Source organism: Sinocyclocheilus grahami, unplaced genomic scaffold, assembly GCF_001515645.1.
Source record: "Sinocyclocheilus grahami isolate Dianchi unplaced genomic scaffold, SAMN03320097.WGS_v1.1 scaffold593.1, whole genome shotgun sequence".
Classification (NCBI taxonomy): domain Eukaryota; kingdom Metazoa; phylum Chordata; class Actinopteri; order Cypriniformes; family Cyprinidae; genus Sinocyclocheilus; species Sinocyclocheilus grahami.
Window position 1 is genome coordinate 561,509 of NW_015505772.1, and position 23,595 is coordinate 585,103.

The window sequence follows — 23,595 nt, forward strand, 5'->3', positions numbered from 1 at the left end:
GGATCAGAAAACTCAATACGGTAGAAACAAAGACAAAACTTGAGAGTTTCTTAACAGTTCCTTTAGCGTACAACAGCTTGTTACTGGTGCAGTATCCTTGAAAGGTACTAATATTTGAACCCTTTGGTTTAAATTAAATACCAAGGTATACCTTTCGAGGGTACTGCCTCAGTGACAGGCTACAATTTTTGTGACGGTGTATGAAAATGCTGTATTTTTTTGTCCATTGCATCTGGAAAGGTACATGACATGATTATGAGTTGTATTGCCTTACACATACAGCTCAACTATAGCAAATATAATCAGTCATAGCTATTTGATTCGGCTAATTCATGTGCTGTGTAATTATCAATATCCATCTTATTTTCATTTTGTATGGACAAATTGAATTCGAGGAAATGTTTCTTCATGGCTGCAACTGATTTTGAGAATCGACACACCCTGTCTCTGGCTATACACAGCCTGAGGCCCGGCTCTAGTCTAGGTCTTTGGAACATACAGTATTTTCTCAAATCGCTTTTCAATGAAGGACAAATTTGACTCTGACCTCTCCTGTTTGCTTTTTTTCTAAAATCTTTTTTCAAGATGATTGGCCTTTCGCTACGCTTCAGTTACTTTGTAACTCCCCATCCACATTTTGATTTAAACTTGGAGGAAGGAAGACAGAAGACTCAGGTTTAACAAAAGAAATCAGTAGGAATTTAATATTTAAATATGTACAGACGATTTAAACTGTACTGCTGCCGGAATGCAGGCAGTCGTCTTGGAAAGTAATGTTTTCCAGACTGAGACAATTGTCAACTTTTAAGATGAATTGTGTTAGAAAGTCTTCGAAAATGCCAGACCCCTCTTTTCTTTGCATCTTTTCTGGGTGCTAAACAGGGGCCAGTTATACATTAGGCAGTGGCGGCATCAGGCATGCACCAGAGGTAGCAAAACAGCTCTGGAAGGTCATTCAAATGCTTAAATCGCTTTCCACAGAGGAGATTGAGAGAAAAAAAAATGCAGGGCACTTCTGAAGTTTCTTCTCAAAGCAGAAAACATTCACTGCCTATTACAAAAGAAGGTCCATGATTCACTTCATTCTAAAAGGTAAATAAACTGCATCCCAGATAATAGGCTAAATTTATCAATAAACCAACTATAGGTTACGTAGACAATACAAAACTTTTTTATTGTCAGAAAAAGCAGCACAGAAACAGTGTGAGAGAGCTGCAGTTTTGTAAGAAACTATTTACACAGAGAAGAGTCTTTGAGGTTTCACCAATTTCCCGAATGGTCCAGGTGAGCCGAAAAAAGTATGGCCCTGTTTTTTCTTTTTTCTTCTTTTCTTTTTTTTTTACAATAAATTAGCTAAGATGCTAACAATCTTGTTCAAAGGACAAGGGACAATACAACTTCAAAAGGCCTATAATACAACACTATGCAACATGGGAATTTTCAACACTTTCAGCCTTTCTGTTTATAAATATTAAAATACAACAATCTTCCAATCATTCACATTACAAGTGTCACAAAATTTCACAACCGCACAGTATGGTGATCCTAGACACTATACAATGATAATACACTTATTATGGCTAGCATACATATAAATATACATACAAAGAATGTCACTAAAATGTAAGAACTTTTTCACTCAAAGCAATGGCAAGTCCTTCATTTAAAAAAATGTAAATGAAACTGAGTAGCACTGTAAAAAATATAAAAAAGAAAGAAAAACTAAAAACATCTCCCAGTCATAAACAAACATACACAATGACATCAGTTTGAGTTTCTTCAAAGTTCTCATTGCAGCCTACAAAGTATGACAATAGCAGCTATTTTGGATGGACTTAACATAACACTGGAGTTTCAAAGCTGTTTGAGTCATCAATATAAAAAGAAACAAACAAAAGGAGCAGTCAATGTCTTGCCTCCCTGGCCAGCCAGTGAGACAAAACAAAGCAACACACAACTCTTCACATCAACACTGCGGTGGCTCTGAAGAAGGGTAATGTCGCTGCACAATGTTTTTACCCTTTTAGTAACTAGACACCTGCGTCACCGTCATGGCTGAGTGACTGCCTTTTCAGGTATGCAACATTGCTAAGAGTGACTAATATGTCTTATCAAAAGACAAAATGGCCTCCACAAAATAGAGTGCAATGTAGCATTAAATCCTCATCTCAGCCTCATCACTGTGCTCCAGAGAGTGCTCTGTGGTGCTGATGATGGAGGCTGAGGGACCTTGAGTGACACCAAATGGGGAGACAGCTGGGGACCGTGCAGCAAGTGGGGACAGTGAAGGGGAGAAACTGGGAGACATGGCTGCTGAGGAGATGGAGCCCTCGTGGCTTATAGGTGAACGCCTTAGAGATGCTAAGTGATGAAACGTCCGTGCTATGGCAGGTTTAGGTGGGACAGATTTGGCTCCCGGGTGAGCCACTGAGGTAATGAGGGGTGGAGGGTCAATTCTTGGCTTGGGATCTGTCTTAACTTTGGGATGGAAGGGTCTGCGTGGATTGTTGGGAGGTAAGCTCTCATCTTTTAGCCTGGCAATCTCTGTAAAGACACTGGCTAAGGGTTGGAACTGAGGGCACCAGTTGAGAAGGTAGTCCCAGTTGTAGCTGCCTCGCAGTTCCTCGTCACTTGCCACTATGGCTGTGAGGGAGCCATCAACCGACGGTTTGCCATCCTCAGGGAAAGCGTAATCTTTTGGGTGGGAAATATTTAACCCACGACCTACTCCAAGGTAGCCCCCACCTTCGTCTCTGTAGACTGGGAGCTGACCAGAGAGTAGAGTACCACTGAGGCTCCCACTGATGCTCCCAAGTTTCTTAGTTTTGAACCACTGGCTTGCATCAAGTGGTCCTGGTTCACAAGAAATATCAGAGAGTTGGTCCGCATCCTGTTGGATACCTGAATCAGGGCCCCTGGCGGAAATGTGCTCTTGCATGGAGGAGGTGATGCTTGCAACTCTTGGGTACTCATTGATCATACGGATTTCGTCATCCTCTGCTGCTTCTGCAGATCCCCGTCCACTGGAGTGAGAAGGATCTAGGGATCCTCCTCGAGTATAGGAGCCTCCACCAGTTCCTTCCTCTTCACCTGCATATCCAGGAAGTGCCTGATGATAGATCCTGTCGCCCCCTGTGGGTTTAGACTCATCCAACTTCTGCAAAGCTGTGCCTGAAGATACGGTACTATTCCCAGTGTCTTGTCCTTTCTTCTTGCGTTTTGATCTTACTAGATAAAGGGCCACAGCAATTATGACTAACAAGACTATTACTCCAAGAGAGGCAGCAATTATGCTCACAAGGAGGACGTTAAAGTCTGTTGCAAGACCAAAGGATGTGTTGGTTACATCAATGGTGACCTGAGCGGAAGCTATTCTTGAGGTGTCAAGAGGGCTGTGGGCGGTCACATCCATAGTCATTAGGCGCGTTTCCCTCTTCGAGCGACTACCTCCGCTTGAGCTCCCTGAGCTGTCCGTTTTTAGGTAGATTACACCGGTGGTCTTATTCACATCAAAGTAAGGAGAGGAATTGGGGAAGGAGTAAAGTACAATCCCATCCACCCCACCATCCTCATCTTTGGCTTGTACTTGCCCAATGCTCTGACCTTTCTTGGCTCCCTCTGGTACCTCAAAGGACAAGTCTGAAGTGGTGAAAAGTGGGTCATACTCATCCTCTCCTGTTATGTAGACCTGCACTGTGACAGTAGCCGAGTTGTTGCCTGCATCCACAGCCAAAGCAATGAAGTTAAATGAGTTCACCTTCTCAAAATCAAAAATCTGCCTGGTCCGAACTTCTCCCGAATTTGGATCCACCAAGAAGAGGTCTTTTTCTAGGCCAGCGTGGTCCATCAAATAATACTTCAGCTGTCCATAAACTCCTGTATCATAATCGATTGCATGTAATACAGTCACGGCAGAGTTGGGCGGCTGGTTCTCACGAATACTGGCTGTTAATGTAGCAATGGGAAAGTAAGGTCTGTTGTCATTGATGTCCTTTACCTCTACACGAATAGGAGCCAAGGCAAAATGACCATGGCCATCTGAGGCTTGTACTATAACCACATGAGAAGTTCGGCTCTCTCTGTCCAAAGGTCTTTGAAGCCTCAGTGCCCCAGTCCACTGATCCACAGAAAAGAGTTTCATCTCATCTCCAGAGCTGATGCTGTACTGGACCTCTGCATAGGGAGCTGAATCAGGATCAGTTGCAGTTACACGTAAGATTTCTGTACCAGCAGCTGCCCCTTCACTCAAAGACACTATGTACTCAGCTCTGCCAAAGACAGGAGGGTTGTCATTCACATCAGTGACTGTGATGATGGCTGGTACACTGGAGCTGCGTTGGGGAACACCACGATCTGAGACTGCGATGGTGAGATTATAGCGTGACAACGCCTCAAAATCCAGTCGCTCCGCTAGGATCAGGGTTCCTACCGTCTGAAAGCCATGGCCCTCTATGAAACGAACGCTACTCTCAATCTGGAAAGCATTTCCAACATTCCCACTGGCTACTGCGAAATCAAAACCAGAGTTTTCCTGAGATAGGTCTCCGTCTACTGCCTCTAATGTTAAGATGGTGGCTCCAGGTAACTGGTCCTCAGACACTGTGGCTTTGTACTCCAACTGGTGGAATATGGGGGCATTATCATTGACGTCTATCAGCTGAACTTGGACTGTAGCAGAAGATGCCAGAGGTGGAGACCCTCCATCCTGAGCTTCGATGACTACACTCACAGAAGGCTGCTCCGGGTCAAATTCTGCTTTCTGTCTGATGAAAAGTGTACCTGTAAAGACACGAGAAGTGCTTTTATTACAATGTTAATGCCTCAAATATAAACTATACGGTAAAACTAGAGGCAGTGGCTATTTAAACTAAGCGCAGCTGACCTTGTAGAGGTGGTTTTCATTAACTCCACACACACTTTATGTAAATAGCATCTACTACTAATTGCACTTATTATAAACAAGATGCTTGTTGCTACTTATACTTGGTGCATATTTATCTACCACTATTTACACTTTATACAAATAGCATATACAGTCTTTTAATTGTATAAATAGCCACTGCCTAAATGATCAACATGCTTAGTATAAACACTGGGCTAATACCATTTTTAGGATCAATGTAAAACCCGTCCCTCGTTGAAGACATCACTCGATAAGTGACCTTTCCATTTTCTCCTGAATCTCGATCTGTTGCTGTTACTGTGATAACGGGACTGCCTGATGGAGAATGTTCTGGAAGTGTTACCTGGAAACCAAAAGCAACAAAGCAGCTGTTACTTGGCATGCTTTTTCCTGTATCCACAGTGATGTCATTTTGAATAAAAGCATCTGCTGAATACGTAATGACAACAGCATACTTTACTCTGGTGTGAATGACTGCAAGTATATTTATTCTGGAATAAACCCATGTGTTTTAGCATCCTAATCCATGAACTTTTAACAATAATACAATTGAGAACAATGCAGCCGATAAACCTTTATCAATCCCAATAATAAGAGATAGACATTTTTTTAAAAGACTTCAAATGGTAGAAAGAAAACAATCACCTGATATAGGTCTTGTGTAAAAGTTGGTGCATTATCATTCATGTCCTCCACCAACACAGTCAAATTGGCTTCACTCTGGTGCTTTGAATCTGAAGCTCGAATAGTCAGTGTGTACCATGTCCTCTCCTCAAAGTCCAGTGGAGCTGTCAGAGACACACGGCCGTTGTAACGATGGATATCAAATTTTCCCTGTGATGAAGCATCCAGCTGTAAAAAGTAAGACAGCACTGGGCCAGAATCCACATCATTTCCAGTAACCCGGTTGATCTCAGTGCCGATAAGAGAGTCTGCAAGTGGGAAGCGAGCACACAACATTCAGATACATGTACAATTATAAAAATGCTTAATATCGTGTCTTTCAAGGTTAAAAGGTCAAAGGTCAACAGTCAGTTCACTTACTCTCTGGCACTCTAACTTCTTGTGGCACTGGGATGGTGGGACTGTTGTCGTTGAGGTCGACGATAATCACTGTAATGGTGGCAGTGCCTACTAGTTTGGGGCTGCCACGATCAGTGGCTTTAATCACCAGCCTGATGCAAGTAAAATAAAATGAATTAGATAAATTGTTCCTAACATATATAATGTGAGAAATGTTTCTGTTCAGTTTCTTTTTGGGATTGAGAGAGAGAACAAAAGATGTCTTCTATTTTCACAAAAAGCTTTCGTACAACAATCCAAAAGCACTAACAGACCAAAAATGTAGTAAATTAAAAGCACACAGCTTTATAGGGGTTGGGGAACATTTTAGAAACAAAAAACATAAGGTCAAAAAACTACGAGGGCTTGAACACATCACACACACAAACTAAATAATGCTGGAGTGGACAGTTACATTCCACAGAACAGAAGGAAATTAAAGACCTGCAGAGCAATGACTTCACTGGCTGAGCAAACATGATATACACTCACTGTGCCTGTGTCCAGATTTCTCTGTCCATAATGGCCGCAGTTGTGATGCTGCCGGTCAGAGGGTCAATCTTGAAAAGGCCACTTTGACTCGAAGACTCAATGGAGTAAGTCACCTGACCATTCTGACCCTGGTCAACATCTTCAGCCACAACCTAATGCATTCGAAAACAGACTGATTAAGCACAGGCAGGGTACGAAATAAACACTTGCCAGATGCTAAATTTGAGTACAAGTATCTGGTAACTTTATAAGGAGCTACAACATCATGCATGGTTTAAATCTAACATTTACTGACGTTAAGTCAGAAACAGGTGCAGAAAAAACAGGTAAATAATTTAATGCTTTATATGGTTAACAAAAATAATACTGTTTACAAGGGTACATTTTCTCAACTCTCCTGATTGTATGGCAAAACTATGCAAAACAAAGTTATCTGTAGAACATTTTTGTTTTAATACTTTTCCCAATATGTTTTCAATTACCTTTTGACCTTTTAGAAAAAACAAAAAATAAGAGACCCCTTGCCTGAATGATGGGAAAGTCATAGCCCTGTGCTTCATACATATAAGCCACATAGTTCTGCAGCTGGAATCGCGGTAGATTGTCATTGACATCCTGAAGAATCAGGTTGACAGCCGTAAAGGAGCTTGAGGATGTAGTTTCAGCCTTCACCACTAGACGGAGTCTTGGAGCGTCCTCAAAATCCAGGCCATTTGAGCTCTGTACCCAGATTTCACCTATGAAAGCAGCAATGATGCAGTGAAGTAGGTCAAGTAAGCAATATTATTTTTCAAATTTCCGATGAGTTTATGCATGCATCTTGTCAAAATCATATTTTGACAAGATGCAGTTTTCATATTTCACAGGGTTCCCATCTGACCTGTACTAGAGCTGATGCTGAAGGAATGGTATTTGTTCCCACTGAAGATGCTGTAAGTGATGCCGCCTCGGGTGCCGTCAGGGTGCTGTGCCTGAGCCTGGGCGACCGCAGTGCCTATGGGGAAAAATACACAAAAAAACTCAATACTCCTCTGACACACTCACTTATATTGACGGATTGGCTTTCAGTGCTTCACAAAACTGACTGTGCCAGTGAGTGCTGAAATACAATGCTGCAGTTTCATCATGCAGTTCATTGCAAAAGTTTTCAACTGTCTCATGCCAGTGCTTTGAAATGAAGATACCACAAAGAATAGCTTTTAGTTTAGGATTTATAATAATAATAAAAAAGGTCTGTAGACTTTAGCAATGTACTGTGAGAAGATGGGTTTTCTTCATGTCATTTAATGAAAGTTGATGCTTGTTTGCATTTAAGGTCAACATGAAGTGAAATTTGCGACCCATTTTGCTTATAGAAACTTGAAATATGTTTTGTTGAAACAGGATATTAATAAATAAAGTAAGTATGCAAACAAGTAGGGTGGGGCCTACAGTAAATTATCCAACTGGAATTGATCGGATCATGAAAAATAGCATCTCTATATGTCCCAATTGTAAAAATAATTTTTTCAAATCTGTAATTATTGTCAAAATCTGTATTACATTCATGCTAACTGGAATTAAATTATTATAAAGTATTATTATTATTATTATAAAAAAAATATCAAAAAGTTGCATACATAATTTCAATACTTTTTATAATAATATTTTATAAATATTGTAATTATTATTATTATTATTTTTTTACAAATGTAATTATTTCAAATAGGTTGATTAACTTTTTTCATCTTCACCATTTGTTATACTGTGATTTTCATTTAAATGATAATATTATTATCAATCCTTTTTTTCCATGAAATGGACTGCAAAGAATTTTTTTTTAGTTTTTATAACAAAATATTGCAGGCTAATAGCAGAATCATTTTTATTGTAAAAATTCTCTGCCTACCTTTAGCTGCATTCTCCTGTATGCTAACATCTCTGGCGGTGCGAGAGAATCGAATGCCCTTGTAATCTTGCTCCTTCACATAGACCATCACCACTCCTAGAGAAGACTGGGGAGGACTGCCCTGGTCCATCGCCTCCACTATGAGGGTGCGCTGGGTTTGCGTCAGGGTCTGGAGCTTCTCGGTGGTCTGGATCTCGCCTGTTAGCGAGTTAATAGCAAATCCTCTGACTGGCATTGCAAAGCGGTAGAACACCGAACCATTGGCTCCAAAGTCCTTATCTTCTGCTCTCATGGTGGCCACCATCTGATGCGTGGACACACTTCCACTGGACACGTTGATAATCAGCGGGTCCTGAATGAAGAATGGTGCATTGTCGTTGATGTCCAGGATGGTAATGGTCACCTGGGCTGTGGTGTTGCGGGGAGCAGCGGGTGATAGATCAACTGCATACACTTGGAAGATGTAAGAAGCTCTTTTCTCTCGGTCCAAAACGGCTGTGGTTGTGATCTTTCCCGTGTCTGGATGTACTGTGAATGCACCTTTGGCCTCTTGGCTAAGGAAGTATAAGATCTGACCGTTTTCGCCTTCATCCACGTCTGTGGCTGTCGCATCCAACACCACCAAACCTACAGCAGCATCTTCTGAGACATCGATGGTGTAGCTACTGCTTCCAAACTTAGGGCTGTTGTCGTTTACATCAAGAACTGAGATCTCCACTGTGGCTGTGCTGCTCAGAGATGGGCTGCCGTGATCCTGGACCACCACTTTCAAAGAATAACTGTTCTTCCGCTCTCGGTCCAGAGGTCTTGAGGTAGAAAGAGCTCCAGAGAAACCATCAAGTCGAAAGTCACCATCTGGGTCACCAGCTAGAATTGCAACACACAGACACAACATCTGTTAACAATCAAGCAGATTGAATCTTCTTTTTATAAGAAACAAGCCTGCAATGTGAACAAAAACAGTAACGTGCCTTGACCACATATAATTCAAAATGCAGTATGTTTTATTTTTACTTATAGACTCTTCTATAATTTTTTTACTTATAGACTCTTCTTACTTATAGAAGTTCTTCTACATGTTCCTCTGTACAAACAATCTAAAAATTCAAATCAAAATTGTTTTACCAGTGATCTTATATTCCAGTCGTCCACTCTCTCCGGTGTCCAGGTCTGTGGCTTTGAGGCTGAACAGCTCCACGGGCTCTTGGTTCTCAGGCACTTCCAGGCTATAATGCTGCCTCCCGAAAGCAGGAGAATTATCATTCACATCCAGCACTGTGATGTGCACTTTAGCCTTGGCAAAGTTAGGGGGTATGCCTCCATCTTTTGCATACACTATTGCATAGACAAAAAAGAAAAAAAAGAGGATTATTAAATGCATTATCAGTTTAATAATAAATTATAATTACATAAAATAATATTATGATTATAATATAATAATTTTTAAGCCAGTGATGGTACTGTTAATTGTTACTGTATTTTAAATAAATCTGAAATAAAACAAATAAAACAATTTATTTTAGGCTAAATTTAGATTTTAGCTGAAGAACTAAACTAAAATGACTAAAACTGAAATATAAAATGAAAACTATATATATATATATATGTATATATATATATGTGTGTGTGTGTGTGTGTAAATATAAATGTAAATGTAAATGTATATATATATATATATATACAGTGGGTACGGAAAGTATTCAGACCCCCTTAAATTTTTCACTCTTTGTTATATTGCAGCCATTTGCTAAAATCATTTAAGTTAATTTTTTTTCCTCATTAATGTACACACAGCACCCCATATTGACAGAAAAACACAGAATTGTTGACATTTTTGCAGATTTATTAAAAAAGAAAAACTGAAATATCACATGGTCCTAAGTATTCAGACCCTTTGCTGTGACACTCATATATTTAACTCAGGTGCTGTCCATTTCTTCTGATCACATACATACATACATTACCGGTAATAACAATTATAAAAGCACAAAACAAGTTAACTAAAAATAAAAAAATTAATATATTAAATTATAAAAATGAAATAAAAATAAAAATATAAAAGCTAATACCTATTACAGTATAGTGGTCTTGAAGTTCCCTGTCTAGAACCTGAGAGACAGATATTACACCCGTCTCAGGATTAATTGTGAATCCATCCTCTGTCACACCACCGTAAGTCACCAACCCATTAGTGCCTGTAACAAAATATATGTTGCATATGAGTGGCATCCAGTTATTACAAATAAATTACAAAAAAAAAAAAAAAAAATATATATATATATATATATAATTAAAATCTATATAAATAATTTACCTAAATATATTATTTACATTTTATTTAAATATTTTTGAACTTTTTATTTAAAAATATTTTTGGCAGTCAGATGAAATAGCATATGGTTTCACACTGAAAATGGTACGTCAAAACAGATGCATTGCATTGTGGGACACAGTATGTTGTCAAGTGTGCTCTGCAGATTTTGACAAATGTAGTAGATAATGCTGAAAATTAGTATAAGAGTAAATGTAAGGCAAAAAACGCAGTATATTAAGTCTGCCCTTCCATTCTAAGTTAGAAGGTGAACAGGAAGTTGGTGTTTGTGAACAACCTAATTTGAATTTATTGAAATATCCAGGTTCAAACCTTTTCATCTTGGATTTAATACTGGTTTCATTAGTAGTTCATTTTGCTGATTCAGTCGCTGAGTCGTGGTCCACACAAGTGTTAAGCGTGGGCCTAAAGACATACGGGTGCCAGATTGCATGCAAAGTCAGCGGGCTTTGGCACGAGCACCTGCTTACTCAATTAAAGCTTCCTGAAGAATGTCTTTACAATCTCTCCTTCATACTCTCTCACTGAGCCCAGGGGGCTGAGAATGAGTCCCACAAACCCTCCTCAGGAAGCGTTAAAAAAAACACTGCCCTCACCACAACACAACATAACTGCTTTAACCAGATGGTGAAGTTTTTAGACACAGGTCATGAACATCTAAAAGGTTGGAATACCCCGAAATGTAGGCGATTCTTTTCCGAAGTAAAGGCACAATTAACATGGACTATTGTAGGAATTAATCAACTCACCATGATCCCGGTCTGAGGCTGAGACCTTCAGTATGCTTGTTCCTGCCGGCTGGTTCTCTCTGATTTGGGCTTCAAACTCGCTGCGTTCAAACCATGGTGCTTCATCATTCACATCAATCACCTGGATAGACAGCACCTGAGTGGTGGAATGCTGGGGTATCCCATGATCCTCAGTGACAATGGTGAGGTTGTAGCTCTCCTGTTCCTCACGATCCAGAGGTTTGAGGATGGAGAGAGAGCCTGGAGAAGAGGGGAAGAGAAAAACATCTGTAAATCCTCCTGATCATTTGCCCTGTGGCCGGAGACGCGTGGCAGAGGTCAGGGAGCTGTTCTGTTTTATACTACGCATATTTGTAATATTTCATTATGTACACACATGCCAGACACCATCATAAAGCTCTTCTTGAATGTGGCTGGGCAAGTCGGTTGCTCTGCTGAGGTTAGACGTTCATTTGTGACTTAAAATAGCCCACCACAACTAATACTGCTGAGTTTCACCTTTAGAAAAAGTACCCTATTGACGGTATACAGCATAATATTGAATGATACCATGATATTACCAGTACATTATTTAAAAACAACATGGTATTACCCAGGGGGACAAAGTTAGCTGGAGGGTTAGCTAACGCAGTTAGCTTAGGATGCTGTAACTACTGTACACTATTATGTGAATAAAAAAAATGTTTCTCCATTAATGGCCACTTAAAAACAGTCAATATTTTTCCATAATTAAATATAATATAATATAATATAATATAATATAATATAATATAATAAATATAATATAATATAATATATAAATATTTATATAAATGCAGATTATTTAAATGTTTTAATTTAGCTATGTGCTTGTCATTTTATTATTTCTATTCAGCTTTAATTTATTTGTATTTCTGTTTTAGTAAATTTAGTTCAACTGCAACATTTATTTATTATTTACACAGATTATTTATAATATTTAATATAATATAATAATGCATGTGCCAGCTCAGAAAATGCCACTGAGAATAATGGGGGTGCTACGGTTCTCTATATATATTAGAAGTTTTTCCGCTTTATTTATCATAAAATTAATTAATTAATTAATTAATTAATTAATTCATGCATGCATGCTTCAGGGGCTAATTCATCTTTGCTGATCCTATGTGAACTTAAAATTGCTCATACAACATAGAAGTCAAACACAATATCCATAACTATAGTCTGACATTCACCTTTATTCATCCTGTTTTTCTCCTCAGTTTAGCTCCTCCACTCTCTATACAGAATTTGAGAATGTCGTTTTTGCTGACTTTCTGGTATGAAGACCAGAGCAGAAAGTTGTTGTCACTGATCCATTTTGAACCTTTCCAGCTATACCTCTCTGCAATGCTGTCATCAGCAAGACCCCAGGCCAGGGTCACTCAGGATAAACACACCCCTGCGGTCGATATGGCAGCCTGACTGCTTGCTGACTGCGAAATATTATTGTGTCTTTGTGAAAAGTCTGTGTGTGGCCTCCTTTTTTTATTTATAGTCCACCAAACACACTCTAGTTTTAAACACATCATTGAGATGTTTGAGCTGGCTTCTGCTTCTGAATACGGTAGCTCTGGTTTTGTGCTTAACGTCCATCTCTAGACCTAAAGAGTTTGAAGACTTTCTCCTCAGTGTCTGGCTAATATCAGCTGTGACTTTATTGTGCACTTTAAACCAACTTTAATATATATAGTATATAGTATACGGCTGATTTAGAACAGAAATAAAACACCAACCTACAATATAAACCATTCGACAATAATGGAAGGAAAATCGATTACAGCTGTTTAGTCGATTAGGTGACTTTGTCTATTTAATCTAATTTTGCGTGAGCTGTAAATGGACGTCTTCTTGGATAATGGGAGAAATTTCAAACTAATAAATGCATACTTCCAGCGCCAAATCAAAGAGGTGCGGTCGACAGGCCAAAATAAAACTGCGCTCTCATGAATAACCGTTCAAGAAAATGACCCGTTCTGCTAAATTGCTTCTGGATTTGAGTGAAAGGCCCATAAAGCAGCGTGGTGTGAGAAAGAGATGTTTTTCAAATAGAGCGAAGTAATGAGTCTTACCACTGTTCAGGCTGAGGCCAAACCGCCCCGCTGTGTTTCCTGACTGGATCCTGTAGGACACTCGGCCATTTTCTCCCTGGTCTGCATCCCGGGCCATGACATAAAGCAGCACAAAGCCCACCGGCTGGTCCTCCATCACACTAACAGCAGTCGGGGAGCTAAAGATCGGAGCGTTGTCGTTCTCATCGGTGACGAACACTCGTGCCGTCACCGATCCCCAGAGTCTCTGATTGGGATCCGAGGCTGAATCCGTGGCATGGACCACCAGGAACAGGCTGGAGGTCACCTCATGGTCCAGCTCTCGGCCCAGTTTTAAGACTCCTGTGACAGGATCAAGACTAAAAAGGTCTGGCATGTCAGGCCACCGCTGTTGGATAGAATAACGTATCTCGCTGTTGGGTCCACTGCCATCTTTATCAGCTGCCTGGAAGGTGTAAACGGAGGAACCGGCTTGTATGTTCTCAGGAATAACAATGGTGACTGGATCTTCTGGAAACTCTGGTGCGTGGTCATTACTGTCCTGCACGTTGATTTCCAACTGAACCATGTGAGTGCTTGGATAGGCCTTGGAGAGATCATCCACCTTGATCTGGAGAGTATACCGTGACCCTTTTTCATAGTCCAGCTCTCTAGCCAAGTACACATCTCCTGTGAGACGGTCAACCATAAAGGTTCCTTCATGATCTGTGCCTCCCACTACAAGGTAGGTCACCTGACCGTTTGAGGTCACTTCACTCTGGTCATGTGATCTAACTGAGCCAATAACAGAGCCAGGCTTGGCTCCCTCCACTGAGTTGAGCATCATGGATAGAGTGTTGGGTTTTGGAGGAGTCCTTGTGGAGCCAATGACCTACAGATTGGGAAGATTTCAGAAGACATGCTAGTAATATTTTAAGTTCAACTTGTATATTTTACAAAACGACTCCTTGAACTATGAAACTTTCCAAACAATTGACAAAAAGTGTCAGTAAAAACATTTATAATGTTAGAGACGATTTCTACTTCAAATAAATGCATCAAAGAATCTTTAAAAAACTTATTATTTTACCACAAAATATTAAGCAGCACAACTGTTTTCGACATTGATAATAATAAGAAATGTTTCTTGAGACCAAGGGCCAGATTTACTAAACAGGACAAATTAGAGTTAGAGCGCAATTCCATAAAAGTGCGATGGGATGGGACATTTCTGCGGGTGATTTACTAACAATGTGCACATTAAAGAACATAGACACAGCCAGATCATTTCCATAATGACCAGCGCAATCTACTAAGAGCAGCACAAATTACTGCTTGCTTTTTTTGGCCGTTAAATAATGCTGCAAATGCCAGTAATTTGACGAGCGCAAACTTTAGTAAATCGAGTTGCGTGAGTCATTTTAATACTCCCCTTTCATAAATTTTGTGTCTGGAAGGGAAACTCTTACAAATGCATATTCAATAAGGTCAGGCACAAAAATAACTGTGTCCATGCCTTTTCAAAAGACGGTTTGCGCAAGCTGTTAGTAAATGTGGCTCCATATCAGTATATTAGAATGATTTCTGAAGTATCATGTGACATTGAAGACTGGAGTAAATTCAGATTTGCTCTTACAGGAACAACACTGTAAAATAAAATAAAATAAAATAAAATAAAATAAACAGTTCTTTTGAATTATAACTATATTTCATAATGTTACTGTTTTACTGTATTTTTATAAATGCAGCCTTGGTTACCATAAAAGACTTCTTTCAATACCGAAAGAATAAAATGGAGTGAACCTGCCACATTAAAGGTACGAGATATCATTTCCCAAGTCCTTGAAGTACAGTAAAAGCTGGAAAATGGTTGACAGGTGAAACCTTTCATACTAATATCCCCATGGAAAAAATAAAACACTACATGCATACCGGATCACAGGAAGGAAAGCAACAGAAGGATTGACGCTGATCCATTCCTGGGCTCTCTTTTAGGTGCAAAGAACCCTGGACTTTCAAAATGAAGCTGGCATTACTGATGGTATGTAAAACATTATCTTGAGATTGCTACGGTGCAAGGTTCTGTGGTGCGAGCATATCGGCGTTAGCGCTACCGAGGTTTGCAGCTTTCCGTTTGATCATGGGGAACCACAGCTGGGCCTCATCAGAGACATCTGGGAACACTTGATTCAAAGGTGCATTCTCCCTCTGTCTCCCTCACTCTCATCTTCCCCATACAAAGAGGGAGAACAGAAATCGCATGCAACCGCACACTCTACAATTAGCCTCCAATTCCCTTTTTGAAATCACATCTGTAAAAGCACTAAAGATATTTCGCTACAAAAGAGAACTGGCAAGAATCATTCTGTAGAGAACAAACTTTTTAGAATATGTATTCTTTTACGTTGGAATGAAAAGCCATGAAAATTATCCTATTGTCAAAGATATAGTTTGACATGTCTGATTCACGCAGTTCCATGCTGAGCATTGGGATTAATACAGGGGTTTGGGTTACAGTATGTTCCTCTGGAGCAGGAAATAATCCTGGGAGTTTTGAGGTGTTTGTGTTTGCATAGACAGGAGCTGGCCTCTGGGTCACAGCTCATTTTTCCTGCTTGAATAATGATACCACAGCTCAGGGGACTGTAAGCATGATAATCGTTTGGCACAGTGAAAGACAACTTGTCCATATTGGTGCTCATGCAGCAGGATTTTAAGATTTTGGCAGATTAACTAAAAACAATTAATTAAGGGCAGTCATTTGACTTGAAGCAACCAGCCAAAACATGCTAAAAACCCTACAGGCACCTAATTGGAAACCACACACAACAATTCTCGGAAAGTTTTGCACAGGCAGAAAAGGATAAGATAAGATGATAAGATAAGATAAGATAAGATAAGATAAGATAAGATAAGATAAGACGAGATAAGATAAGATAAGAGGAAGATAAGATGGTTAAATGTGAGCTATCGGCCTTGCTTAGTTTTTAACTATAGAGACTCTAAAAAGGAGAAATTATGAGGGAGAGGGAGGGATTGTGGCATGACGCAAGCCAGATTCAAATCTGCATCTCCTGCATGAGCACCAAATTCCAACATGTATCCTAACCACTTTATTTTTGGTTAACGCATTTTTCCAAAAGAGTGAATATATAAATATATATATATATATATATCCTAATATTATATAAAATGCATGTTTTTTTTCAATAACGTTTAATAATAGTAACTTTATTAGGACCATGGAAACTAAAATACACAAATATGCAACTAACTGTCAAAAATTGTGCAGGGCTTTTACTGTGAGGTTGATTTACAGGGGGATGAATTCTCTTCAGAGTTCTCTCTCTCTCTATGTGTGTGTGTGTGTGTGTGAGAGAGAGAGACTCGAGTGAGTAAAGAATAATGCACGGTGCATGTTGACCGTATTTATGTGAATAAACACCAGTGCAGGCATTTTGACACTGTGTTTTGACCGTTTTAGGCGCTACCAAAGACGTCTATGCTTCTCCGTGTTCCATTAGGACCTCGCGCGCAGAAAACATGCAGTCAGAAGCGGATTAAGTTCCGTTTCACGGCTTTGAGTTTTTAATACTGTCTGCCTTCAAGAATGTCCCGCTCTTTACTGTCTCATTCATTCACGTTCCTTTATTAATAACGCTAACAGTCCCACCCGCTGAAAGCTGCGCGGAAAAAGTGAAAGTAACTGGCTAAATGTTTCATACAGGCTCTTGGCACAGGAGAACACCATCTTCTATAAAACAAAGTATATGTTTCAGTCCTGTCACTTTTTTACACACTTTTTCTGCTGTTCAAAAAAATCTTTCTTTTCGCTATTACCAAAAACAAGCTACGTAGCAGCTTGAATCTGAGTTTATTAGCTCTACGTTATCAGTTTGCTGTCGTGACTCTCGCGAACAGCACTGAACGCGCACTTTTTGGTACAAAAAAATTTATTATTATTTTAAACCTCTTATCAGCTTATGTAGTCTCTACAACCAATGAATTGCTGATCTCTAGTGATGTATACTTTTTGTAATAGATCATTTGTTGGTAAAGGGTGAGAGATCTGCTCTCTCTATGTGTGTGTGTGTGTGTGTGAGAGAGAGACTCGAGTGAGTAAAGAATAATGCACGGTGCATGTTGACCGTATTTATGTGAATAAACACCAGTGCAGGCATTTTGACACTGTGTTTTGACCGTTTTAGGCGCTACCAAAGACGTCTATGCTTCTCCGTGTTCCATTAGGACCTCGCGCGCAGAAAACATGCAGTCAGAAGCGGATTAAGTTCCGTTTCACGGCTTTGAGTTTTTAATACTGTCTGCCTTCAAGAATGTCCCGCTCTTTACTGTCTCATTCATTCACGTTCCTTTATTAATAACGCTAACAGTCCCACCCGCTGAAAGCTGCGCGGAAAAAGTGAAAGTAACTGGCTAAATGTTTCATACAGGCTCTTGGCACAGGAGAACACCATCTTCTATAAAACAAAGTATATGTTTCAGTCCTGTCACTTTTTTACACCCTTTTTCTGCTGTTCAAAAAAATCTTTCTTTTAGCTATTACCAAAAACAAGCTACGTAGCAGCTTGAATCTGAGTTTATTAGCTCTACGTTATCAGTTTGCTGTCGTGACTCTCGCGAACAGCACTGAACGCGCACTTTTTGGTACAAAAAAATTTATTATTATTTTAAACCTCTTATCAGCTTATGTAGTCTCTACAACCAATGAATTGCTGATCTCTAGTGATGTATACTTTTTGTAATAGATCATTTGTTGGTAAAGGGTGAGAGATCTGGCCATAGGACATGGGTTCCCGACCCCTGCACTAGGCCATTGGTCTGACATACTTACCTTGCTTCTAACATAGAAAGCAAAGTTTTAAAATGTGCCTGGATAATCTCACCTGTATAAGTAAGGCAGCTGAAGAGCTCTGAGACGGAGCTCCACGGTCCGTGGCAGTGATGGTGAAGCTGTACTCTGCTTTTTCAGCTCGCCTCAGGGGGGACGAGGAACACAGCTCTCCGGTGTTTGGGTTCAAGGAGAAACGTTCCGCTCTGGAGCCTTAAAAAGCAAGGACAAATGGAAGCATAAATATAGACAAATATGGTAGCATAATTGTCCGTACAATACATCATATTGGGGACATATGTTTATGTTTTGCAGTTTTATCTTTTTGCAATAACATCCTCTGGCAATAAGAAGACCCAAAACTTCTGAAATATTCTAGACTTTTGCTTACCTGATAATGAGTAGAAAATAGTGCCATTCTCTCCCTCATCTGGGTCTTTGGCGTGTAGAGTTCCTAATAAAGAACCGGCAGGAAGACCCTCCTGAACCTGGAAAACATCAAGCAAGTTTTAAACAACACAGTCTGGCTGCTTATACTTGATACAAACAACTTCAAGAGCGGGAACGTATCCAAGGTCACATAAACAATTTTTGAAAGATATTATGTACAGACGTAATGACGTTTTTATGATGTGTAAACTGTGCTTTAATAAACACAAGCACCTATGTTATGACACACTGATTTAAGGCTTTAAATATAGTCTGTGCCAGTCTGTTTCTTGCCTGAATGAGAATCTCCCTGCCAGGCTGTGTGTGGCTGAACGCTGGCGCATTGTCATTCTCATCCAGCACCGTGATATGGGCTGTTCCAGTGGCACTACGTGGAGGAGTACCACCGTCCTGAACCACCACGATGAGCTGATAACTGGACTGATGCTCACGGTCCAGAGCCGCTCTGGTACTGATTTCACCTACAGGTGAAATGTTTGAGTCAGTCAGAATACTCAGTCTAGAATGCTGCAATAGATTTTGTGTAGTTATTGTACAAAATAAAATTATAAAAACTAAACTAAAATTATAAAAAATTAAATAAAATAAAAAAATTCTTATAAAGTTGAAATAAATATAAATATATTATATTATAGTATTTATAAATATAAATATTTGCCTTGACAGCTAACTGAAATAAAATCGAACTAAAATTAGTTTGAAGTACTAAAATTACTAAAAAAGAAATAAAAATGAACAAAATCTAAATAGAAATACTAAAAAACAACAACTAAATACTAAAAATAAAAATGACAAAAGCATATTACAAAATAACTGAGAAACTCAAAATATAAAATATTCAACAATTAAAACATTTAAAATATTCATAAATACTATAAGAGCATACAGTATGTAAATAATACTAAAATAATACTTGATTTTTGAAGTTGCTGAGCTTAGTTGCTGAGTTGATGGTCAAAAGTTTAGACTAGAGTCTACAGAGGGCTTTTCAACCATGCCCAGAAGGTAATGTTTTGTAAACAAAACAAAACAAAAAACACTGTTTCTTTCTGCTTTCTAAAACTGGAATCTTTCCTGTTTGATATAATAATCATAATTATTTTATTTAGTTTAGTGATAGGCATAGTTTTGTTTTTCTACAGAGGAAATACATTTAACAGTACTTTTAACGGTGGGTAGAAAAACAACATATTTTCCCCATTTTTCACACTTTAAATGGGTCTCACACTATAAAAAGCTGCCTTTTTAGGAAACAAATTTGCTGTCAAAAAGCTTGAAAATCCCTCATCTAAAACATTTCCTAAATGTATAGATAACAAATCACTTTGCAGATTCGGATTGTGTTCCAGCTCACCAGTGTGGGAATTGATTTGGAAGTAGCGGTCCATGTGGAGTAATCTGTACGTAAGGCGGCTGTTGAGACCAGCGTCGCGGTCGGTAGCAGACACCCTCCCGAAACCAGTTCCCGCAGGCAAGTTCTCTCTCACTGCCAAGAACACCCTCTCCTGAGAGAAACGAGGAGAATTATCATTCTCATCCGTGACGGAAACTCTCACCGTCGCGCTGCCAGTCTTCCCCATCTGGCCGTTTCCAGAAGTGGCGAGCACAGTTAACAGGTAGATATCCTTGGCCTCGCGGTCCAAAGCGCTCTTAACAAACAGCCATCCGCTGTCCGGGGCAATCCCAAAGCCCGCCGCATCCCCATCAGGCCGGAGACGGTATGCCAGTGTGGAAGATGGTGTAGAGCCTTTGGATGACCCTCCATTTCCATTGGGGTCTCTACTGAGTGCCCGGACCTGTAAGAAGTTGGTGTTGAGTGGTGTGTTCTCCTTCAGCTCCACACGGTACGTCATTGTGTCAAACACAGGACCCTGGTCGTTCTCCGCCTGGATGTGGACCACCAGGCTGAATGTAGTGCTGAGCTGAGGCACACCGCTGTCTTTCGCGATCACTTGAAGGTCGTAGCGCGGTACGCTGTCGTATGACAGACTCCCAATTAGCCGGATTTCCCCACTGCTGCGCTCCACCCCAAACGTGCGCTGCCCTCCGGCCGACATCAGGTCAAAGCTCAGCTGTCCATTAGGGCCGGAGTCGCGGTCCTCCGCCTGCACGCGGTACACCACAGTACCCATTTTTGTGGCTTCCGGTAGAAGCAGAGACTCAGAGGATGACGGGAAAAAAATAGGGGCGTTATCGTTCACATCTGCAATGGTGACCCGAACGCGAGTCTCTCCAAAAGCTGGAGGGGAACCGCTGCGCGCTTGAATTTCCAAGTCGAAAAAGGGTCGTGACTCATGGTCCAGAGGAAGGCTTGTTCTGAGCGCTCCAGCTTCTGGATCGACCATGAAATAGCCATCTGGATCCCCAGCAGAGATAGTGTAGGTGACATCCTTAGAGACTCCTGGAGCGAGAGAGAGATGGGATAAGATTTATAAGCAGTGATTTAGCAGATGATTTAATCTAAAGTGACTTTCTAAACTTATTACAAGGACAGTTTTCTTGGAGAAACGCAAGGTGGTGATTCATGGATCATCCCTTGAGTCATCCAAACCTGCAACATTTTGGTTATAAACTAGTGCTGTAAAAAATCGATTAATCATGATTAATCACATCCAAAATAAACGTTTGTGTTTACATAATATATGTGTGTGTGTACTGTGTATATTTACATGTATATATAAATACATAAAAGTATACTATTTAAGTAATATGTACATGTACATATTTAATCATATTTATGTATTATTTATATTATGTATAAATATAACTATATATTACAAATACTTCTTAAATATATAAATGTATTTGTGTATATTTATATATACATATAAATATACACAGTACACACACATATAATGTAAACACAAACTTTTATTTTGGATGTGATTAATCATGATTAATCGATTTGACAGCACTATTACAAACACAAATTTTTAATTATGCTCATTAAGGCTGCATTTATTTGATCAAAAACCTTGTGAAATGTTATCATAATTTAAACTGCTTTCTATTGTAATTTATTTTAAAATGTAATTCATTCTTTTGTTGCATTTTCAACAGTCATTATTGCAGTCTTCAGTGTCACATGATCCTTCAGAAATCATTCTAATGTGCTTATTTTCTGCTCAAGAAAATGTCTTTTTATTATCACTGTTGAAACCAGTTGTGCTGCTTAATATTTTTTGCAAAAACTGCAAACTGCAAAACTTGAAAACATTGAAAAAAAACGCATTTATTTGAAATACAAACCTTTTGTAACAAAGTACTGTAAAAGTCTTTAATGCATCCTTGCAGAATTAAATAATATTCATTTCTTTAAAAAAAAAAAGATTATATCAGAATATATTGGATATATATCAGGTTGTATTAGTACTTAATTGTACATGCCCATATCCCCTATTTTCACATTTCCCCAATTATTACTTACTTATTCCCTAATTATTAAAATAATAAAAAAAACACCATAAGTCTATAGCAAAACTCAACATTTACATTTTTCATATTGGTATACATACATGGTGTGATGCCTAAAATCACTTTAATAACTTTAAAATTAGTGTTTTAGTTCAAATGTATTTAGATAAATTACTATCGAATTTTAATAATGGCCATTTATTAGTTATCAGCCATACTTGAATATAATTATCGGCTTATCAGTATCAGCCAGAATTGTGATATCAGTGCATCCCTAGTACAGACAGGTACATCCTATAGAATTCCCCATTATTTTTCATTAAACATCCCTACGATATGTCTGTGCTATCAACAAATAATCATTTCCAGCAACATGAGGTAGAGTGGAATCAGTGATGGATGTGACTGTTTAATGAGGTTCACGCTGCAGCTGCTGCTCTATTTGCACAACTGGCTCAGCGAGAGTGAAAATATTCCCTATCAGGCTTTTCAGCACCCTTGACTGTCTCACAGCCTCAGAGAGCCGCAGCACTGAGGTTAGCAAAGCAATGCGAAAGTATGCAGCAACACATGGATACTTATTTTAGTTTATTTTTAGACAATATAACGGTAATTCCAAGAAGACGTAACATGGGAAAAGCTGAAACTAACCATTCCCGCCGCTGGCCCTCACTACGCCAACCTCAGTACCCCGGAGCACGTCCTCAGACACGGTGAAGAAGTACTGTGCCTGCTCGAACACCGGAGGCGCCACTAAGCCGGCCACAACGCTGATGTTCACTCTGGCATTGACAGGTGCTGTGAGACCGCCTCCGTCCCGTGCTGTGATCACCATGGTGATGACAGAGTTGGCCTTTCCATGCAGCGAGCGTGACAGAGAAATCACACCTAACAGAGAAAAAATGCAGAGGGAATGGAATTAAACGAGATATACGATTAAGCCAGAAGACTGTGAAAATTAAAGACGAGGATACGGATGAGCAAATTTGCTCTGCCTTTTTTCAACCTGACGCAAATTTGCTCATAATATTTAGTGTTCCTTAAAGAAAGTCATAAGGGCTTTTCAAAGTCAGACAACATTTTGGGGTGAATGATTCCCTAAATATAAACGTTCATTTATATATAACTTAAATAATACATATATTATTTAATATAAAAGTTTAATATAAATGTAATATAAAAGTCACATCAATTTATCACTTATATATGTATGCATGTATGTTTGTATGTACATAGATAGATAGATATATAGATTGATTGATGGCAAGAAAGATTTATAAAAACTATATACACATATATACACTATATATACATATTTAGAAACAAATCTATCTATCTATCTATCTATCTATCTATCTATCTATCTATCTATCTATCTATCTATCTATCTATCTATCTATCTATCTAT

The 23,595-nt window shown here is 39.2% G+C and overlaps 1 protein-coding gene across 1 annotated transcript in view; it reads right to left on the reverse strand.

Moving 5' to 3' along the window:
* Positions 1–688: 688 nt before the first annotated feature.
* Positions 689–23,595, reverse strand: part of LOC107557233 (protocadherin-16-like) — a 48,187-nt gene continuing 25,280 nt past the window's right edge. Inside the window, exons 4-20 of the mRNA XM_016240581.1 lie at positions 22,839–23,075; positions 20,128–21,174; positions 19,047–19,234; positions 18,715–18,811; positions 18,379–18,536; positions 13,517–14,366; positions 11,427–11,666; positions 10,415–10,540; positions 9,471–9,680; positions 8,346–9,212; positions 7,338–7,451; positions 6,983–7,194; positions 6,458–6,609; positions 5,948–6,078; positions 5,549–5,835; positions 5,105–5,246; positions 689–4,779 (exon numbers count right to left, since the gene is read on the reverse strand). Of these exons, the coding sequence (XP_016096067.1) occupies positions 2,156–4,779; positions 5,105–5,246; positions 5,549–5,835; positions 5,948–6,078; positions 6,458–6,609; positions 6,983–7,194; positions 7,338–7,451; positions 8,346–9,212; positions 9,471–9,680; positions 10,415–10,540; positions 11,427–11,666; positions 13,517–14,366; positions 18,379–18,536; positions 18,715–18,811; positions 19,047–19,234; positions 20,128–21,174; positions 22,839–23,075 (7,682 nt within the window). The 3' untranslated portion in view covers positions 689–2,155. The remainder of the gene's footprint in view (positions 4,780–5,104; positions 5,247–5,548; positions 5,836–5,947; positions 6,079–6,457; positions 6,610–6,982; positions 7,195–7,337; positions 7,452–8,345; positions 9,213–9,470; positions 9,681–10,414; positions 10,541–11,426; positions 11,667–13,516; positions 14,367–18,378; positions 18,537–18,714; positions 18,812–19,046; positions 19,235–20,127; positions 21,175–22,838; positions 23,076–23,595) is intronic.